This window comes from Doryrhamphus excisus, linkage group LG14, assembly GCF_037039965.1.
Source record: "Doryrhamphus excisus strain RoL-2023G ecotype Guam linkage group LG14, RoL_Dexc_Guam_v1.1, whole genome shotgun sequence".
In the NCBI taxonomy this organism is placed as follows: Eukaryota; Metazoa; Chordata; class Actinopteri; order Syngnathiformes; family Syngnathidae; genus Doryrhamphus; species Doryrhamphus excisus.
Window position 1 is genome coordinate 14,287,430 of NC_136370.1, and position 20,586 is coordinate 14,308,015.

At 40.3% G+C, this 20,586-nt stretch overlaps 1 protein-coding gene across 1 annotated transcript; it reads right to left on the reverse strand.

Annotated features, from left to right (window-relative positions):
* Positions 1 to 2,813: 2,813 nt before the first annotated feature.
* Positions 2,814 to 20,280, reverse strand: LOC131140386 (CD109 antigen-like). Its single transcript, XM_078796030.1, has 29 exons — positions 20,122 to 20,280; positions 19,905 to 20,027; positions 19,789 to 19,828; positions 18,780 to 18,861; positions 18,603 to 18,690; positions 17,917 to 18,025; positions 17,701 to 17,810; positions 17,410 to 17,601; positions 17,193 to 17,291; positions 17,031 to 17,093; positions 16,160 to 16,330; positions 15,931 to 16,083; positions 15,083 to 15,155; positions 14,923 to 15,007; positions 14,720 to 14,834; positions 13,947 to 14,060; positions 13,659 to 13,877; positions 13,405 to 13,546; positions 12,807 to 12,983; positions 12,645 to 12,726; positions 11,880 to 12,111; positions 11,633 to 11,804; positions 10,963 to 11,153; positions 9,224 to 9,373; positions 9,070 to 9,135; positions 8,354 to 8,481; positions 7,559 to 7,715; positions 3,627 to 3,729; positions 2,814 to 3,458 (listed from the first exon to the last, which is right to left on the reverse strand). The coding sequence occupies exons 1-29, from the start codon at positions 20,137 to 20,139 to the stop codon at positions 3,256 to 3,258; spliced, it is 3,657 nt and encodes a 1,218-aa protein (XP_078652156.1). The 5' UTR covers positions 20,140 to 20,280; the 3' UTR covers positions 2,814 to 3,255.
* Between the last annotated feature and the right edge of the window lie 306 nt (positions 20,281 to 20,586).

Genomic DNA, 20,586 nt, shown 5'->3' on the forward strand with positions numbered 1-20,586 from the left:
GCTTATCCTCACAAGGACTGGTCGCCAGCCAATCACAGGGCACATATAGACAAACAACCATTCACACTCACATTCATACCTATGGACAATTTGGAGTCGCCAATTAACCTAGCATGTTTTTGGAATGTGGGAAGAAACTGGAGTACCTGGAGAAAACCCACGCATGCACAGGGAATTTAACAGAGGGTGGAATTGAACTCGGGTCTCCTCGCTGTGAGGCCTGCGTGCTAACCACTCATCCTGGTCCACCTGCATGCATGTCATGAAACAGAGTTGATACTAGTTCTCCGGGAAATCAGCGTTATCATGTCTCGGCTTGAGACAGCTCATGTAGCGTAGCAGACAGAAACACTGACACACCACAATGACTCACAGGAGCTTGTCGTCCACCTGTGCTCCCTCCCTTACGCACACCATTAGCACGAAGCTCAGCTCCGCTTCAAGCAAGATGATGGAGAGGACATTCAGGCCTGCTTTGTTCCTCTGGAGTTTCCTCTCTGTGGGATGGATCTGTCTCCCACCTCTTAGCAGGACGTTCCTGGCTGGCCTGTGCAGGGTCACCTGGGGGTTGTGCAAATACGCACTCACGCTGGGTGGGATGCAAGCTCAAACAGATTTTCCATGACTCGCCCCCGGTGAAGCACGTCTTGCCAAACAAATGCATCATCATCCTCCTCACCATCGCCAATGTAGGGAGACGTTTGGGTCGCAGCATTTGATTCATCTTTGTTGTTCCTGCCACCACCTCCGATGTCCGTCACGCAACCAATAGCTTTTGGCTTTCCGTTTCACTTAGTTGTTTGTTGATGGCTATTTCTTCTGCTGATGTATCGTACCTGAAATAAAGCGTCAAACTTGGCAGTAGTTTATACTCAATGTCTGTTTATCATATACATGTTAAGAATAAATCATTATACCAGTGAATATACCAGTGACACAAACTCTTTCTCTTTTTACTTATGCAATAAAATCCCAGTGTGAGTATTTATTCAAACACTAACTTTTGCAATCTGTCGCAGGGAGTCCAACGACAATATGGCATGTTTATCCCATCAGAAGAGGAAACAAAGAGGAATAAATTCCTCGCCATGAGGAGGCTTTAAGCCAGGGGTCTCAAACTCAATTTACTTGGGGGCCACTGGAGCTAGGGTGTGGGTGAGACTGGGCCGCATCAGGTTTTCCAAAAAAAAAAAAAAACACATTTATTTAAAACAGAAAAATGAATAAACTTTGCTTTGGTTCCGATTTTCTACAAGAAAAGCTCTGATAAAACATTCCACTGTTCTCAAATATCTTACTTTTATTTTTCTACACAAAATAAGATGAAAAATAAATAAACAAATCAAGAATAAAGAAAATCAATCCGTAATAAATAAATAATAATAAAACGACAAATAATAAAAACTTAAGAAACCACATATAGTTGGTGGGTAGACAAATTATTTTTTTCAGATTAAAATGAACAAAGCATTATTAGAGCCCTGTAGACATGACAAAACACGACTATAGTCACATTTATACTCTTTTTATTTACAACATATTGCGCAACTGCAGGGTCTTGAGACACATGCTAACTCGCAAACTAGAGAGCTAGCGACCTAAACGGTAGCCTTCAAGTTATTTCCTTTACACTTAAATAGCCAAAAACTTACCACTTCCACACGGATAGGGAGGATAACTATTAACAGTTATTTAACCTTTAACATGAACATTAATCAAACGTAATATTTTTTTCTGGGTACATGATACCATACAGCATCCATATCAAACTTGCGTGGGCCAAACTAACATTAAACTTTCATATCAAGGCGGGGGCCTCAAACTAGTGTCCTGCGGGCCACATTTGGCCCGCGGGCCGCCGCGTGTTTGAGACCCCTGCTTTAAGCCGATCCGACTCCTCTGCAGCCACATTTAATGTCCTCATCGTGAATGGCCTTGAGGTTTGACTTGCCGACATAAAGATCTGAAAGATTCCCGATGATTACCACTGGCTTCTGTCACACAACCTATTTAAAACCTTTTAAAACATCTTAATATATTTGCGGCACTTAACTGATGCTTTGACTGCATTGTCAAACCTGCTTCTTAAATAACCTATAACATAGTAAATGTATGACGTCATCACTTGTGATTGATGGGCTGTTATTACAACATGACCCAAAAACATGGCTGCAGAGTGCAAGGGTCGTTTGGCGCGACCTTAGCGTGTGTGCTGTTATCACAGACATTCACAGTCACATATGTTTCATTATACTATGTTGCACTTCTTAGGCACAATATTAGGTACACCTGCAAAATGTTTTTTTTTTTTTATTCATTTATCAATCATTTTATTGATGTGGTGGTTGTTTGCTGCAACATGTACAGTCTGGTTGCCATATTACATTGTTTTGACACCACACTAAACCACACACCACCACCACTTTATGATGCCAAGCCTGCCATCTAGTGTTGGTGAAGGTGCACATGTTAGTTCAACTTTGCTGTGGTGCACAGCCTGGAGGGCAAATTCACAAACATCTACCAAAACACAATATTTGATTTGCAGCCAGGATTCCAACATCCAAAAAGGTACGGCCCTACCCAAAAGTGGCGCTCTAGGCAAGATTTTATATGATGCCCCCCTTCCGTAGATGACTTACATGACTTGCAAAATCAAAGGAATGGCATTGTTTTTACTGTTGTCTTTAATTTGTAAGATAATGAGTCATCAAATTGGCATAATTAAACTACAAATACAAAATGTACTACATAACCACAGTTTGCACACAATAACTCTATATAAGGTACATCTGCATGATCCACTTGCTATATCAAATATCTATATGCTACTATATACTTGTACTATATCGAAAAACTATGTACAAAAATAATCTCCACTTGTTATCATTTGTAGTAATATAAATTGGGCATTGTATTACATTTGAATAAATGTGAACTTTTCCATTGTAATCTTTCATAATAGGGTTCATGTAATTAGAGTACCGATATCCTCTGACTTCTCTAGCATTCGCTAGCATAACAATGATGTGATGTACAAACTGATGTGCGTCACATTCAGACCACAGTGGATTGAAAGTAACATGAATATGCTTGATTATTGTTCAGTAATTAACAATAACAATTGATTTGCTATCTGTAGGTGCAGAACTACAAAAGTAAAATATACACATTACTGGGAGTGGGTGGGGGGACATACTGTACATTTGAATGCACATTGGGAACATTATAAATGGACCAGTTTTGCAATTAGACTCAAATAATGAAAAAGTAACCAGTAATCATTCCGACTAAGAGCCAACAAAGGCTAGAGGCGGAGCTTCTTATGGCGTGAGCTGAGAGACTTGACACCACAATGGGGATTCCCGTCCGACAGAGATGACAGTCCTCACCACAGAAGACGCAAGGCTCCATGTGGCGGAGAACATCCGAATTATATGTTGTTTCTGCTCTCCTCGCTGTAAAGCAAGACAAAAGAATGTGATTATGGCATCAAGATGACAACCTGATGATGTATGTGATTATGGAAATGATGGTCATATGCACATTGAGTGATTTCACCCGGCATCATGGGGTCTGTGGTGATAATTGCTATTTACATTTAGTAACAGTCAACATGTACTTACTGGGTTCATAGTAGTCATAAACTTGCACCAGAGCATCCTGGATGTGGGCCACTTTGAACATTCTGATGAGTGGAATTTGGATGCAAACTTCTGACTTGTTGAGCTGGAAGCATAATGTCATAAAATTGAATGCTTTTATATGAATGTAATAAATATCAGATGTTGTGTGGAACATCGTGCTCTTTCAAATAATAATAAAGACACACTTGCAGGCCGTGACAAAGAGTTGTTATTTAGCTCTCGTGTATGAGATGGTAGACATATTTAAACTATCTTTCGGTTAGGGTTAGGGGCAAGCTAGGGTCTGGGTGAGACTGGGCCGCATCAGGTTTTCCAAAAAAAACCCCCAAAAAAACGCATTTATTAAAAACAGAAAAATGAATAAACTTTGTTTTGGTTTTGATTTTCTACAAGAAAAGCTCTGATAAAACATTCGACTGTTCTCAAATATCTTACTTTTTATTTTTCTACACAAAATAAGATGAAAAATAAATACAACAAATCAAGAATAAAGAAAACCAATCAATCAGTAATAAATAAATAACTATAATAATAATAATAAAACGGCAAATAATAAAAACTTAAGAAACCACATATAGTTGGTGGGTAGACAAATTATTTTTTTCAGATTAAAATGAACAAAGCATTATTAGAGCCCTGTAGACATGACAAAACACGACTATAGTCACATTTATACTCTTTTTATTTACAACATATTGCGCAACTGCAGGGTCTTGAGACACATGCTAACTCGCAAACTAGAGAGCTAGCGACCTAAACGGTAGCCTTCAAGTTGTTTCCTTTAAACTTAAATAGCCAAAAACTTACCACTTCCACACAGATAGGGATGATAACTATTAACAGTTATTTAACCTTTAACATGAACATTAATCAAACGTAATTATTTTTTCTGGGTACATGATACCATACAGCATCCATATCAAACTTACGCGGGCCAAATTAACATTAAACTTTCATATCAAGGCGGGGGCCTCAAACTAGTGTCCGGGCCGCGTGTTTGAGACCCTTGGCATAGACAATACAATCATGGCTGGCTCCATCATATCTGCTCGAGCATTCACCATAGCAGCGGCGGTGGTTCTTAGAGCTTCAAAAAGTGTCTGAAATCCACTTACAGTAACACCGCCTAACGACCTTGACCGCAACGAACATCTCATGGGCCAAGATCAAGTTCAAATCAAGAAGCATCTCCCTCAAAGACAAGCTGTCAAACTAAAGTTTTTCATTAAAAGCAAACCAATTCCAACCATATGTGAAATCCCATCAGGAGATGCGACGTTGCAAGCCTCAAAGACAGCGGCCAGGTCCAACAACTCAAGTAGGAGTTTGTCTGGGATCTCAAGATGATCAATTACTCTGTGCTCCCTGGCAGCTAAAATAATGGTGTCTCCAGTTTGGCCTGCTTCCTCGGCTGTTGACATCCCCATCGTAGCAGTTCAGATGATCAAGAGAATGATCTGCGTCTATGTGAGGAAATGGTTAGGAGTCCAAAGAGGTCAAAGCAGTATCGACTTATAAACTTATTTTTGGTGATGAAATGTTTTTGTGCCCCTGATTTGAAATACTGATGATTTATGTAATTACTATCTCAACTGTATAGACTGGGCTGCACGGCGGTCGAGTGGTTAGCACGCAGACCTCACAGTGAGGAGACCTGGGTTCAATCCCACCTTCGGCCACCTTCTGTGTGGAGTTTGGATGTTCTCCCCGTGCATGCGTGGGTTTTCTCCGGGTACTTCGGTTTCCTCCCACATTCCAGAAACATGCTAGGTTAATTGGCGACTCCAAATTGTCCATAGGTATGAATGTGAGTGTGAATGGTTGTTTGTCTATATGTGCCCTGTGATTGGCTGGCGACCAGTCCAGGGTGTACCCCGCCTCTCGCCTGAAGACAGCTGGGATAGACTCCAGCACCCCCGCGACCCTCGTGAGGATAAACGGTAGAAAATGAATGAACTGTATAGACTGAAGTTGAAACTAAAACCAGTGAAATGCAACAAAATGGAGATTATTGGCTTCCGTCAACACAAGTCTCATGGAATAATTGAAATTGTACAAAACAAGAATAATGACCCTGGAAGACAACCATTAGGTATGTGACATCAGAACTAACAGACTGGAAACAGACCTCAAAAGACAAGCTACATCAACACTCCAGCATGCTGAGCTCATGGGCCATGATCAGCAGGGAAGAGGAGGTCTGGGAAAACGCCAGGACAGACCATCGGAACAGCAAAAGTTGGTTGTCCTAGAGATCTGGCGCCAGGAGGCTGCAAGATGTGCAAAGCAAGCCCAGCAGAGAAACCTCCTGCATGCTCCTTGTGCTCATCTCCAACAACCCTCAGGCATAACCTTCACTGATTGCAAGGAGAACATCTACTGTCGTCCCGGCATTGTCCCTCATTTGTGAAGAGAAACAAGGACAGCTGGACGGTGCAAGGGACTGGGAAACATGGGCGGACGTTGGCCAACAGCTCATTATTCAGTCATACACTCATGTCAACCTTCAGGCCAGATCTAGTACTCTGGTCCAACTCTTTATAAACTAGCTGCTTCATAGGGTTGACATGCTTCACTATGGGAGGATGCAACAAAAGAAGCTTATTAAGGGAGGCGCTCTGAGGGCGGAGGCTGGAAAGCAACGGTCTACCCAGTGGAGGTTGGCTGACGTGGCTTCATCGCAACATCAACCATCAAAGTCCTTAAAAGGCCTGGAGTTCTCCTGCCAAGCCATGTCTCACACCATCAAAGAAATATCAGGCACTGCTGAGTGCCGCAGCCTGTGGCTGGAGATATGCAGGAAGGACCCCTGCTGAGTACCAACACATCTGTGGTGGGTCAGACTCTGCAGAGTGCAAGTCAATAACCAAAACACTCTATGAACTGAGGGAGACAGCAGAGGATGGGTCCTTCACTTATACTGATGGAGGACATTGTGGGCTATTCTTGTGGATATATACCATTTTGTTGAATATCAGTCATTGTGTTTTTTTTTTTGTTTTTTTTACATAAATGACTTCAAGACCACAAAAGTTAATATCGTTTGCAGATAACATATTACATTTTGTTCAGGGGAGACCATCCAGCGTCTATGAAAACACATTTCTAGGTCAAAGATCAATGATCAAAACCATGCAAATAAGTTTTACAACAAAAAAATCCCTCCACAGACTTTACTATTCACGGACATTACCATATCTGAATAATTGTATTGAGATATGGAGTAATAACTATAAAAGCAAAGTACAATCATTAACCATATTGCAAAAATGGTGGTCAGGATAATACATAATACCATTTATAGGGAATACACAAACCTTCAAATCTACAATATTGTAGATATTGCTAACATGCTAACACACAACATGTTAGGCTAACACAGAACATATTGTATGTCAGCATGTTACGCTAACACACATGTTACGCTAACACACAACATATAGTGTGTTAGCATGATACGCTAACACACAACATATAGTATGTTAGCATGTTACGCTAACACACAACATATAGTATGTTAGCATGTTACGCTAACACACAACATATAGTATGTTAGCATGTTACACTAACACACATGTTACGCTAACACACATTATGCTAACACATGTTATGCTAACACACAACATATTGTGTGTTAACATGTTATGCTAACACATGTTATGCTAACACAACATATTGTGTGTTAGCATGTTACGCTAACACAACATATTGTGTGTTAGCAGGTTATGCTAACACACGACATGTTACGCTAACACACAACATATTCTGTGTTAGCATGGTGTGTGTTAGCATGTTACACACAAGATGTAAACAAATGACTAGTAACTGGAACAGGAGTCGGATTTAATAAGCTTACTCCTCCTTGTTAAGCATGTTTGAAACAAACTAAATTAAAGTTGATGAGCACTCACTGAATGCAGATAGAGGTAGACTCTCTGAGGCAGTGTCTCCACCTTTCTGATTGGATGTACTGGGACAGCAGCTACAGGAGAGAGAGCGAAGCCACTGAGCATCCCTACGTCCAGTATAACCATGCCTGTGTGGGCGATGACCTGGCTCTTCTTTAAACTGCAGAGGAAGCAAAGAAAATGTAGTTTACCCGGAAACGGTTCCAAAGAATCTCATCAGTCTGTAGTCCTTGTGAAGGGATCACTGGTTGGACCACTAATTAAAGGTTACAGGTTAATCGGAGACTCTGAATTGTCTGAAAGGAATTAATGAATCAATAAACACGCAGGCCACACAGCGAGGAGACCAGGTTCAATCCCTCACCCTCGGCCATCTCTGTGTGGAGTTTGCATGTTCTCCCCATGCATGTGTTTTCTCCGGGTACTCCGGTTTTCCCACATTCCAAAAACATGCTAGGTTAATTGGCGACTCCAAATTATCCATAGGTATGAATGTGAGTGTGAATGGTTGTTTGTCTATATGTGGCCTGTGATTGGCTGGCGACCAGTCCGGGGTGTACCCCGCCTCTCGCCCAAACGCAGTTGGGATAGGCTCCAGCCTGCCTGCGACCCTTGTGAGGGTAAGCGGTATAGAAAATGGATGGATGGATGTATAAACATGTGACATTGAGTAACATAGGTAGTGTATAATTTATTTCCCAAACTGATGCTATATTGGAATCATACAATTTGGGGTATCACCCATCACTAGTAAAAACAATAACTTATATTAATTTATGAGAAGTTTATTACTCTTACCTGACACACACAGATAACAACAAGTGATTGTGGTCTCGGCCGTCGCTGACGTTCACGTTTAATTCAAAAGCCTCCTTTTCTCGTTTCGGGGAAATCGTTTTGCTCTCCAGGTTGTAAAAGACATTCATCTGGAAGGATTCATAGCAGCGTTTAAAACATCAAATATTAGCTTTTTATGATGAAATGCCACTGTTTACAGGACAGCAAATGCACCACAAACACTAGCTGCAAGTATGGGGAAAAAATAAGTGGGTTGCTGTATTGTAATCAGGGATTCAAACTCAACATCATGAATCGCAGACTGTAGAAACAGGTGGAGGGAGGGCTATTGCTTCAAAATTGAACAGAATGAAAAGATTAACCTTTCACCAAAGTCTTGTGAGTGGTATAAACGTGGAGACACTAATGCAAACAATACTCTAAGCTTTAGTATGTGTTCCAGATGGTCATCGGCAGGAGACCATCACGCTACATTTGCATTTAGCTGTGTTTTTGTTTTGGCTTTTTTACAATGTATTACATTAGCTCACACACAGCTGCAGCATTCAAGTGACTCAGGTCATGGTCTGGATATTAAAACCGCAATTTATGCAGAGTTGGAAACATATTGTTGCTTTACATTTGTTATGGCATTCATTTTAAGCTGTAAATTGTGTTATGTAACTATGTGTGATTGCAAAAAAAGGAGGGTAGAAAAGAAACATTGATGATTGTACCTGAAATATGGCAAATCCTCTTCCTTCCATGTATACATTAAGGTGGATATCCTGTTCAGCTTTGATCTGAAAAGTTGGAAGAAGTCAAAATATTGTATCAATACATCTGCAATGTAGTGTATTCATCCAGAAACTACATACACATCCATCTTACCTCTTGTTGCTGGTATGTTAGATAGGAGGTGGAGTTGATGGAAAACATATAAGAAGAGTCCGGAACAGAGACTTGGAGATGTAGGTCAATAGCGTTGGCGCCACTAAATGCAGCATAGTTAGCCAGAGCCTGGAGCGCAATGACTGTATCCTGAGGTGAAAAAGATCACAACCACGTTTATGCATTTATTGTATATATGTAATACAAATGAGTGAGTTTTCACCTCCACCAAAATCATAATACAAGATTTAACAGCTATTACATTGCTTGACCAGAAGAAAAAAAATCACACATTCCAATATTTAGTTGGTGCACCCTTGGTTACCGCACGTATTTGCTGTGACATCGTTTCCACAATCACAACATTGTCACAACATTTCTTTCTTTCTGTTTCTGACTTGCATTCATATTTCGCCAAGATGTTGTATCTTTGACAAGGGATTTGGAACACTACTCAAGGTTTCCCCACTGTTCTTCCACTTTTTAATAAAAGTGTTGGACAGTTCTTAACTCGATTTTAATAGTTTCTGATCCTTAAATGTTTTCGCATGCTTGATGCATGCCAATTTGATCCTTCTGTAACAGATCATCTTTTCCACAAGCATGGCATATTTCGGGAAATGAGAAGCTCCTCACTGCATCACTGCAGTAATTACTGTATACTATGACTTGCTACCTGCTCAAACATTATCACCCATGCAGCAGTTATCCAATGGGAGACTCTTTGCTTAGTTCAAAGAGGCTCTCTTTGTGGACAAAGGTTTGCACTGTACACTGTAATGAGCTCCAGAGAACAAACTGTTTGAGTTACATTGGTTGTATTTTCCAGATATATTAACAAAAATATAAGCTGGATTGTTGATGCAATTGATGGACAAGAGCAAGAGCTGACAGCAACAGAAAATAGGGCCCGCAGGCAAAACCATCGGGACTAGGCTGCCCTCCATACAGGAACTGTAATGGTCCAAAGCCAAGAACAGGGCAGGCAACATCTCTGCGGACCACTCAGACCCCGCCCCCAAATTGTTCCAGTTCCTTTTTTCCCTGCAGGGGTCGCCACAGCAAATCAATCTCCTCCATCCAACCCTGTCTTCTGCATCAGTCTCTCTCACACCAACTACCCCTCATGTCCTCCTTCACTACATCCATAAACCTCCTCTTTGGTCTTCCTCTACCTACCTCCTACCTGGCAACTCTAAACGCAGCATCCTTCTACCAATATATTCACTATCTCTCCTGTGGACATGTCCCAACCATCTCAGTCTGGTATCTCTGACTTTATCTCCAAGGCCTCGAACATGTAATGTCCCTCTGATGTATTTGTTCCTCATCCTATCCATCCTGGTCACTCCCAATGAGAACCTCAGCATCCTCATCTCTGCTACCTCCAGTTCTGCTTCCTGTCTTTTCCTCAGTGGCACTGTCTCTAGACCAAACAACATGGCTGGCCTCTCCACAGTTTTGTATACACCAAATTATTATAAACATAAACATTCTAAAACATCTTATGTAGTACTATTCTCTTATTCCCCTTATGTGTGACTTATTTACTATTGCTGTACTTGTAACAGAAAGTGATGTTGACCGTAGTCAAATTCCTAGTTTGACCTAATAACGGCCAATAAAGCTGATTCTGATTTTTCGGTGGATATTTCAGTTTGTTTGCGAAACCAAAGATGCTGGTCTCACGACGAAACCCTCACGAAACCAACAATTAATTAACTTCCCCCAATGTTTACCTGTGTGCTCCCATAGCCACCAAGATGGTTCCTCTGCCTGCTTAACCATTTCATCAGTGGGATGCCGTCAGGAAAGCTGCCACGTTGAATATGTGCCAGCATCACATACGAAGCCATTTCAACCTGGGATGAGCGTGGCTGCCCTTCATATGACTCCAGACCAGCAGAGGATGCCCACATCATGACATCACCTGGGAAATAGTAATATTATACAGTAAGTATACATTGTAGCATCTTCTGTGTTCACAGAAATGTTCATTTTGATGATTCGTTACCTCATCGCCAGACCTCAATAATGTAACAATTACAAGCAAAAAATTTCATTTCACGTACGACTAACAATTTGAAAATATATGTGGAATAGAATCCTTGCGAGACGTTAAACAAATGTTAAACAATTTATGTACAAAATGCCAAAAATGAACAACAATAACAAGACGATTGAAAATTGACCTGCCTAGTGTTGCATATTAAATATCCAGAAAATCCCACATGAAGTAATACTGTAATCATGATCCAATATTGATACAACTCTACTAGACTGGAGGGAATCAGGCACAATAGGTGTTAGATGGAATTACATAGTATTGTAGAATAAGAGAATATTCATGAATCAACTTTAAATGGAAATGTGATCCGGTGCATTCTCATATATCATTTTGTAAATCACCTCTGTAGTCAGCTCTCCTGCTTAACTCAGTCAGTGCAGTTCCAGCCACCGGACTTTTGGCGAGAGCTAAAGCGTAAGCTGCCAAACACAGTGTGTAGTTACTGAGCGTCCCGTTGGTCACATGCCCCTCCAGGTACGTTTGCATCATGAGCATATTCTTAAGGTACATTTCCTGCACATAAAAAAAGAGCAAGAGAATAGTGTGAAAACATATAATATTCTCACATCTTCTAAAACTAAAACTCACCACATAGGTCCTGTTCTCCAGTAATGCCATCATTACATAAGCCGTGAGGGCCACGGGGCTGTTATCCAGTCCTCCTTGCATCTCTGTGTGCATCAAAGTCCCCACCTCAGGGAACTCACCCTGGGGTCCCTGGTGGTCAAAGAGCCAGTTTTTGGCTCTATCTAAGACACTTTGGTCTATCTGCATGTAGCGCTGAGCCTGGAGGAAGCACTTCAGGACGTAAGCCGTCAGCCTGCAATAGAAAAAAGGGACAAAACCCATGTGTGTCTACCATTTTTGACCAAATCAATTAGCTTAACGGATACGACGGACAAATACTTTTAGAAGGAATCAAAAAAAGACATCAGAGTGTTATGCATTCCATTAGTAGCAGAGATGATAATGCTGAGGTTCTCATTGGGAGTGACCAGGATGGAAAGGATCAGGAACAAGTACATCAGATGGACATTACATGTTAGAGGCCCTGGAGATAAAGTCAGAGAGGCCAGACTGAGATGGTTGGGACATGTCCAGAGGAGAGATGGTGAATATATTGGTAGAAGGATGCTGCGTTTAGAGCTACCAGGTAGGAGGCGTAGAGGAAGACCAAAGAGGAGGTTTATGGATGTAGTGAAGGACATGAGGGTAGTTGTGAGAGAGACAGATGCAGAAGAGATTGATTTGCTGTGGCGACCCCTGAAGGTAAAAGCCAAAAGAGAAAGAAGAAGAATTCAATAAGTGAACAGTAAATCCAAAGTATTCTAATGGGATATAGTCATAACCTACCATGTGCTACCAGCAGTGTCACTCGCACCAAAAGCACTGAAAGACCCATCATCTCGTTGGTAGGACAGCTGTCTTTGATAACCTGACCAAATATAATACTTGTTCATGTAGATAGTTAGAGTTGTGTTTTCCATAAATTCCTCATTCCTTGCTGTTGCATACCTTCAACCATATAGCCCAAAACCCTCTTCCGTATCTCCGGATGATCCTGGCTGGACCTGTCCAGGTACTGGAGCACATAAATACTTGGAGCAAAGTGGATCATGTTCTGCTCCCCGCATCCAATAGGTATTTCAACCAGTGAATCCAAATGTTTGATGGATAAGGCCAATATATCACCTGTGTAGCGTAAAAGTGGGATTTTTGATTCCGGAAAATAATTGACAAACTTTATCCCAAAATGATGTTATTGAAATCTGCAAATGAATGTACCACTGTGCAGTACACTTATTGGTACACCAATGTGAATGAAATCTTCAAAATTAAATGCACAAAATAATAATCACAACTATTTGTTCATATACGTAATGCACAGAACAATAAACAATTTTATGCTGTGTCTCCTTTTGCTCAGTAATCTTCTTCAGGCACACTCATAATTGTGAGTGTTAGATGCTGATTGTTTTTCATTTTTAATCACGTGTCCCCTCTATAAATTGGTGTGGTATAGGCTAGTCATGGATATCTATATACACCAGGTTTCCAATCATGTGTATACGTTTGACGAATAATGAAGCTGTAGCGATAAGTACACACATACCCATTAACACCACATTGACTCTCTGGCTGTCCTGTACTACATCTGGTGGCAAAGACACAGAGATGGACTTGGAGTTGTTGTGGGTGTGTGGTGCCACTTCCAGGAAAAGTGTTTCGGAGAAGTGCTGTTCAAATCCTTCAGGCTTAAAAGACATAGGAATCATGAGGATTAATACAAAGAAAACCTATTGCTCAAATACTACAGAATTCCACCAAAATGTTATCTCACTGCACAAAATGCACATATTTCCATACCTTCACAATCACTCTCCAAACAAGGCTATCTGAGGAGTCTGCAGATATGGCATCCACAGATATCTCCATCTCCCCAACTGCCACAGGCCTGATGGGGAACAAGGCTGTGGCAGAGGCATAGCCCTTTAAGATGAACGTATGGGCGTTTACCATAGCGATGTCACCACGTTTTCGTAAAACAAACTCAAAGGCCTCACTTTGTGAAAGCAACAACATCACCTGTTGAAAAACAAATATGTGTTTATGGATATGATTGTCTTGGAGCATTTGAATATAGTCCTTCCTTACCTCTAAGTCCCTTTCTAAGCGGTTGATGATGTTCACCTCCATGACAAGCTCCTCTCCTCTGATGAGGTATGATGGAACATTAAGAGACAATGAAAAATCCTTGGACACCATCAACTGTGAATGAGAGGTTAATTGCAGAATTAGGGAATAAAAATGTAGCGGAAACTGTGTGTGGAAATTGACATGTGAATTAAATGGCGTTATCGTGAGGAGAAGCAACATTTTTATGGAAAATACTGTATTTTCCAGACTATAAGTCGCACTTTTTTTTCATAGGTTGGCTGTTCCTGTGACTTATACTCCAGAGCGACTTATAAATGAAAAAAACTGTTTATGTTACATAAACACTGAACACCTTTACTGTTTATTTTTCATGTAGCTGAATAACTATTGTGTTGTGTACATCTTACACCTATTCAGCCTGTTCTCTATTCTTTTATTGTTAGAACTTGCCTTCCAAGAGGACGTAATGTTTGTTTTGGTCAAGTAGTTTGGAAAATAAATTACCTGCAAAAAATGCGACTTATACTCCGGTGCGACTTATGTATGTTTTTTCTACCTAATTATGCATTTTTTGCCTTGTGCGACTTATAGTCCAGAAAATACAGTATCCCCCGCTAACCACTCATCTGTGACAAGTTTTCTTGGTTACCTTAGTTTAGCAGAGCATGCTAGTCTGGCTGTGTGTGTATGAGTGTGTTCTCACCGTGTTGTGTTTTACCGCTTGTGAATAAAGCAATTGGAATTTCATTTTGGCATGTATTATTAGTTACCTTTTGCGGCACAGGAGTGAAGCTCAAACCCAAGTCGTCCGACATTACCAGTGCGGTGGCAGCTAAACATGTAATATCATCTGGAACTGTTATATCCCCCGTCCATGTTTTGTTACTAGAGCAGAAACAGAAGTACATGACCATGTATTCATGTTGCACATGTCCTCTTTCTTTTAGTCAATTCTCAGCTCTAAAGCGCTCACCTGAGAGCAGCATCGAACCACACAATTGGCTGGCTTCTGTCCACCCAGTGTGTCCAGTACTTCTCCACTAAGAGGGCATCCCTGACTGAAGTGCAAATCAAGATAATTGTGTAGAAAGTAACAATTTTTTGTGTGCTTTCTGCTATCATTTATAACACACCATTTTCTGATCCATCCACCATTTGTTTTTCTTTATGCAGTCTGGTATTGGATAGCATCTTTATCTTGCATCCCTGTGGTGACAATGCAAAAGAAGGTGCATAAATAAAATCAACCTACACTATCTGATGTAAGGTGTAAAAACACCTCAGCTTTATACGTGTAGTTTAAAAAGGTCCATTAACTCCGCACACACACATACAAAGTACAATCCACCACAGCTTTGATAAGATGAGAAAGTGCTCATGTTGATACATGTAAATGTTTCTTTTTGTACTTGTGTATTCATCAACAAGCCTCAGGTGATGAACCTGGCACACTAGAGTTTCTAGCTCTTCCAAGTAACACAACAAAGCAGGCAGATAAGTTACATCAAGACTAACTGGTTCAGGCCGGGTCACAACATGCAAACTCGTTTATGATATGTCCATTGGGAGAACAGAGTCAAGATTCACTATATTTTCACTATTTGTTCAGTTTTTTTATATTGTTATATTTCATTATGAGTATATACAATAGATCCCTGCTTTATGTGAGGGTTGCATTCTCTGACCAACCGTGAATGGCAAAAATCCACCCTTAAAATGCCTTAAAACTTAAAAACCCTCTCCAGGGCCTCTAACATGTAATGTCCCTCTGATGTACTCGTTCCTGATCCTATCCATCATGGTCACTCCCAAGGAGAACCTCAGCATCCTCATCTCTGCTACCTCCAGTTCTGCTTCCTGTCTTTTCCTCAGTGTCACTGTCTCTAGACTAAACAACATGGCTGCTCTCACCACACACACTTTGCAAATTTTAAAACAATCACGTCACACAAATTTAAAGAGTGACATTAATTAATCACACCTGCCGTGCTTTGAAATCCCAGTAGTCCTGTGGAGCATCATCGTGAATTGCCGTCACCAAGATTCCGACATGGGAGTTTTGTTCGTGGTCTGTCACAGTAAGCACCACCTGCTCACCTGGCTGGGCTTTGTCACTGCTCCAGTTTAAAGACACCTGTAAAAGCAGATTCACTCATAATCACATGCATATGTAGGTATATTGGATACGGAACTTTAGAGGTGGTCCATACATAGCCTTGTTGATTGACGGGAATCTGCGCAGTGTCACTAATGAGCTCTCCATCAGAGAGGATAGAATAGACAGTAATACAGGCCTCAGGGGACCAGGATAGTGTCGGCACCAGAGAAAACGAGGAGGAAGTCTTTGTCCCTGCTGTCACCACTTGACCTCGAGAGGTCACCTAGAAGTACGGCAAGGAAGTAGTAACTTTTGTTGGTGCTGTTGAAAAATCACCATGTTAACTACATAACATGTAGAACAGTGATGTGAATACATGAATTTTCTGTTAACAAACAGGAACTGTTCTTATGAAATTTGACACCGAATGCATTGTTTTAGGTCACTTATCATCACAACATTTGAAATTAATTGATAAATTAAGGATGATATGCAGCCATACTTTGTATAAATAATTTGGAAAGCATAATCATAGATGACCACATTGTATCCCACCAGCCATTCTGATTCTTTCTGGGAATTGTTTATGATACCGTATGTGCAGTTACGGTTATAATTAATTTCCAATATGCAAGTTACATTAATGAATCACATTTACACAATCCAACATGTCTAAAAAGGAGTAGGAAAAAAAATTATTATTAAGACTCTTGCCTAATTTGGGGTTTAAATTATTTTTTTAAAGGTCTTCTAAAATACTTTTTTAAAGCTAACCCTTCCTCACGGGAGGGTGCAATAAAGGCACGGCTCACAGTGTTCGTCTGTTTAATTGGCCAATTCACGTTCCCAGTGAGAGCTAAAAACCAAAATCTTATATTCCTGGTTTGGCAATAACTGAATGAATGAATGACCTTGGTTGCCTGATGTCAGAGATAAATAAGGAATTATATTATTTATCATATGTTTGACTAAAGATACAGTACCACATAATGGAGCTTGGTTGGTTCAAATGTGCTTTCCACATCTAATTGTAGAGCCAATCCAACCTGGAAGATGAACACAAACATTGATAAACAAATCGTTTCATAATATCTCATATAAGTTTTATTACATTGAGTATAACATTCATTTGCAAAGTGTAATACCTTTGCAGGTAAGCTTGGTGAGATCAGAAGATATGAGCCGCTAGGAGATGAGTAGTTCTTGTAGAGTTTCAGCGTTTCTACACTTGACTGAAACTTGGCCTGAAAGGATGATTTTTTTTTCATTTCAATTTTAAGCATCCACTGAAACCACAAGGATCTCACGGCTTGTTTTCATTAACAACCACCTTTTGAGTTCTGGGAACAAATAAACACCCACCTGAATTAAAAGCACCTTTACTTCATCCTGTAATTTAAACTGAATGTGGATGTTCCCATCCCCGGGCACTGGAAGAGTCATTGTGGTAGTTTCGGTCTCCATCATGGATGTTGTCTGAGTGACGTCAACCACAACGGAGTTCATTTGATCCAATGGGCTCAGAGGCTTTCTGTCGTATCTGGAGATGCTAAGCTGAGAAATGTAAGCGGAGAAGGTTGTATTGAAGTGCAGCTTATGGCTATTTCATTGAAAATACAGGATCTTTACAATACAGACGAGTAGCTATCCCACTTTTGTAAAGAAGGTTAAAGATGGCTTCAGTGACTGTGGAAAATCACGGAATTTAAGCTGGAATGAGTTCCTCATCAGGTGGACTGCAACGCTTCTGCAGACTTTAATTCCTTATGTGAAATGATAAAAGTAGATGAGAACACCATGCTAATCAGTACTAATGCTAATCACCGTGCTAATCAATACAGTGCAGCTTTGAGTGACAGGATAACCAACCTGTAGACCTTTCAGTGATGCACGCTGTAATGTGTAAGACGTCCATTGATGACGCATTGAGGCTCCGCAGCTGACTTTTGCTGAAGAAGAACTGAGCTGACCCATAGATCTGTAGAAAACGGGGAAAAAAACATCAAAAACAAGCTCAAAACCTAATACGTAAATCCAATAAATGTTACTTTCACAAAGATAAGTAGCGTATACCTTCACCAAGGCCAAACTATTTGAATTTTGTCATGATCAAATTGTATACCTTCATTTAATTATGCATTAGGTGTTAACACAGACATGATGGACAATGTTAAAATAGTCCACAGCCGTTAAGCGTATGTACTGTATGGTTTATTGTTGCCAATGTATGTGCTGTATGTATTACATATTGTTCTCTGATTGGTTTATCACTGCCAGAGTACATATGATGTCCCTGTGTCAGTGGGAAATGGTCCACCAGTCAATCAAGCAGAGCGCTTACCGAAGTTGAATTATGGATCTCATCAGATTATAAGGCGCATTGTTGATTTTTTAGAAAATTAAAGGCTTTTAAATGCGCCTTACAGTGCAGAAAATACTATAATTATTAATGGATGCTAATAACGCTTCCGTTTCGGCACAGTCAGAGAGGCATGCATTCATTGCTGTAGTTACTCTAGGAGCACAGTTCTATAGTTCCATACCATAAATCTCACCTCTTCAGTTTGTGTTAATCCATCCACACCAGACAGTTGAGTGAGAGACACATTCAGGGTTCCCTGAACAGGTTGTCTGTTGGGATAACTTGACGAGAGAGACAAATGATTAAGTGTTTAGCATTGTATATATGCTTATGTGATACTATTCATATGCTTGCTTGATACCGGACCCACATGGCTCTTACTGATCCTGAGATATCCTCTCCAATTAGGACCTGTGGTGGCGTCTTAAGCAGTACGTCAAAATGAGGGGGCTCTGCAACAGCAGGCAGTGCATAAGTAGGATTAAAAGGCGGTAAGGCAACTTTTTGTTTTTACAATGCAAATATTACAATAATTCTCGCAAATATCCTTGACATCTGTACTGTAAGAAAGGGAAAAAAATCACTTTCTTATGGCTTAGGCCCAGGACTTTTAAGCTTTAAGATTTTAGGGGCTGTGCAGCAGTTTGAGAAATATAAAAAAAAACATCCTTTTCAAACTTTAGTAATGTCAAAGGCAAAATAAATGAAGTTATTTAATCTATAGTGCACAAAAGCAGAAAACCCACATCATGTAGGTAATATTTGTATTCATTTGATTAGATTCTTGGGTAGTATCCCACTCTATTTCTCTCATATTACGCTAAAACTGTCATACACACAGCTTGTCCGATGCGTCATTGCATTATTCCGCTTTGATTAAAAATCACCAGCTTTTGTTGCTTTCATGTGAATTTAATTCATTTCAAATAGACAGCACTAAATGCTTTCATCATAGTTAAATTATTAAATGGACTGAGCAGGGAACTCAAACAATTACCCAATATTGGCCAGTATAAGAAACAGTACAAAGCATATCTATTATATTGGGTTATATACACAAAAGTTGGCTATAGGGGTGTTATTTCATGGCGAAATGACTCTAATAATGTTAAAGACTGTGTGTAGAAGTTGCTAAACAGGGTTTCTATGCTCTAACTACAAAATTATACAATTTATAAAGCAGGGATTCTACTTTGATACCAGATTAACTATCAATATTGCCTGAGGATTGAGAAGAGGTTGGATTATAGTAATTTGTATGTTGAATTTTGCAAGTGTAAACATGTTACGTTCGTCAGTGTAACTGGTGAATTATAGATAAAACAACTACCATTATCACTCTACTAATGGATGGCATGTATAAATACTATAATGGTTACCATCATGCTCCACAGTGAATGTTCTCTCATCAGTCACATCCTGTTTTGCAGGGGCAGGAAACAAAAGTTTAGTGGTGAAAGTTTCAGCTTTCAGGTTTGTCACATTTTAAATTTACCTGCACTGTCAGGGTGACTGCCCACTTTCCCAGAGGAGGGGTCAGGGATAAATGAAATTCCTGAAACACAATCCCGTGATTCCCGGTGGACTGCCACCTGTCTACCACATTCCCGGTGGGATTCTTCAAAGTGACAAAGGAACATCAGTGACACTTCCCAAGTGTGCATCACCACACAATGTCATCTCCTTAGGTCACTAGCACATCAAATCTGTACCTTCACGGAGATATCCATCTTTCCTTTGTATGGACGATTATCCAACTGAAGACACACGGCCCACACTTTGACAGCGTCTCCGGGACGATATTGTGAGCGTTCAGTTTGAAGGAAGCAGGAGACATTCCTCGGGTCAAAACTGACGCTGGTGATGTTGGTGAAAACAATGTTGTCCCCATTGTAGCCAGTCACCGTCAGATTTAAATGGGAATTTTCAGTTACGGAGGCCGGAAACTGTAGCAGTTTGGGATGGAATCAGCAGAAAAAAAAAAATTCAGATGATTTGATTTCACATGTAAAGTAAAAGAATAAGGAAATACTCACCGGTGGGAGAGTCAGCAGCTTGGTCACACCTTAAAAAGTTGAATATTTTATACATACAGTATGTGTATATGCTCATTAGTTACAATAAGAGGTACTATTTATTACCGTATTCCATTACAAGTACACACATATGCTCCAAGA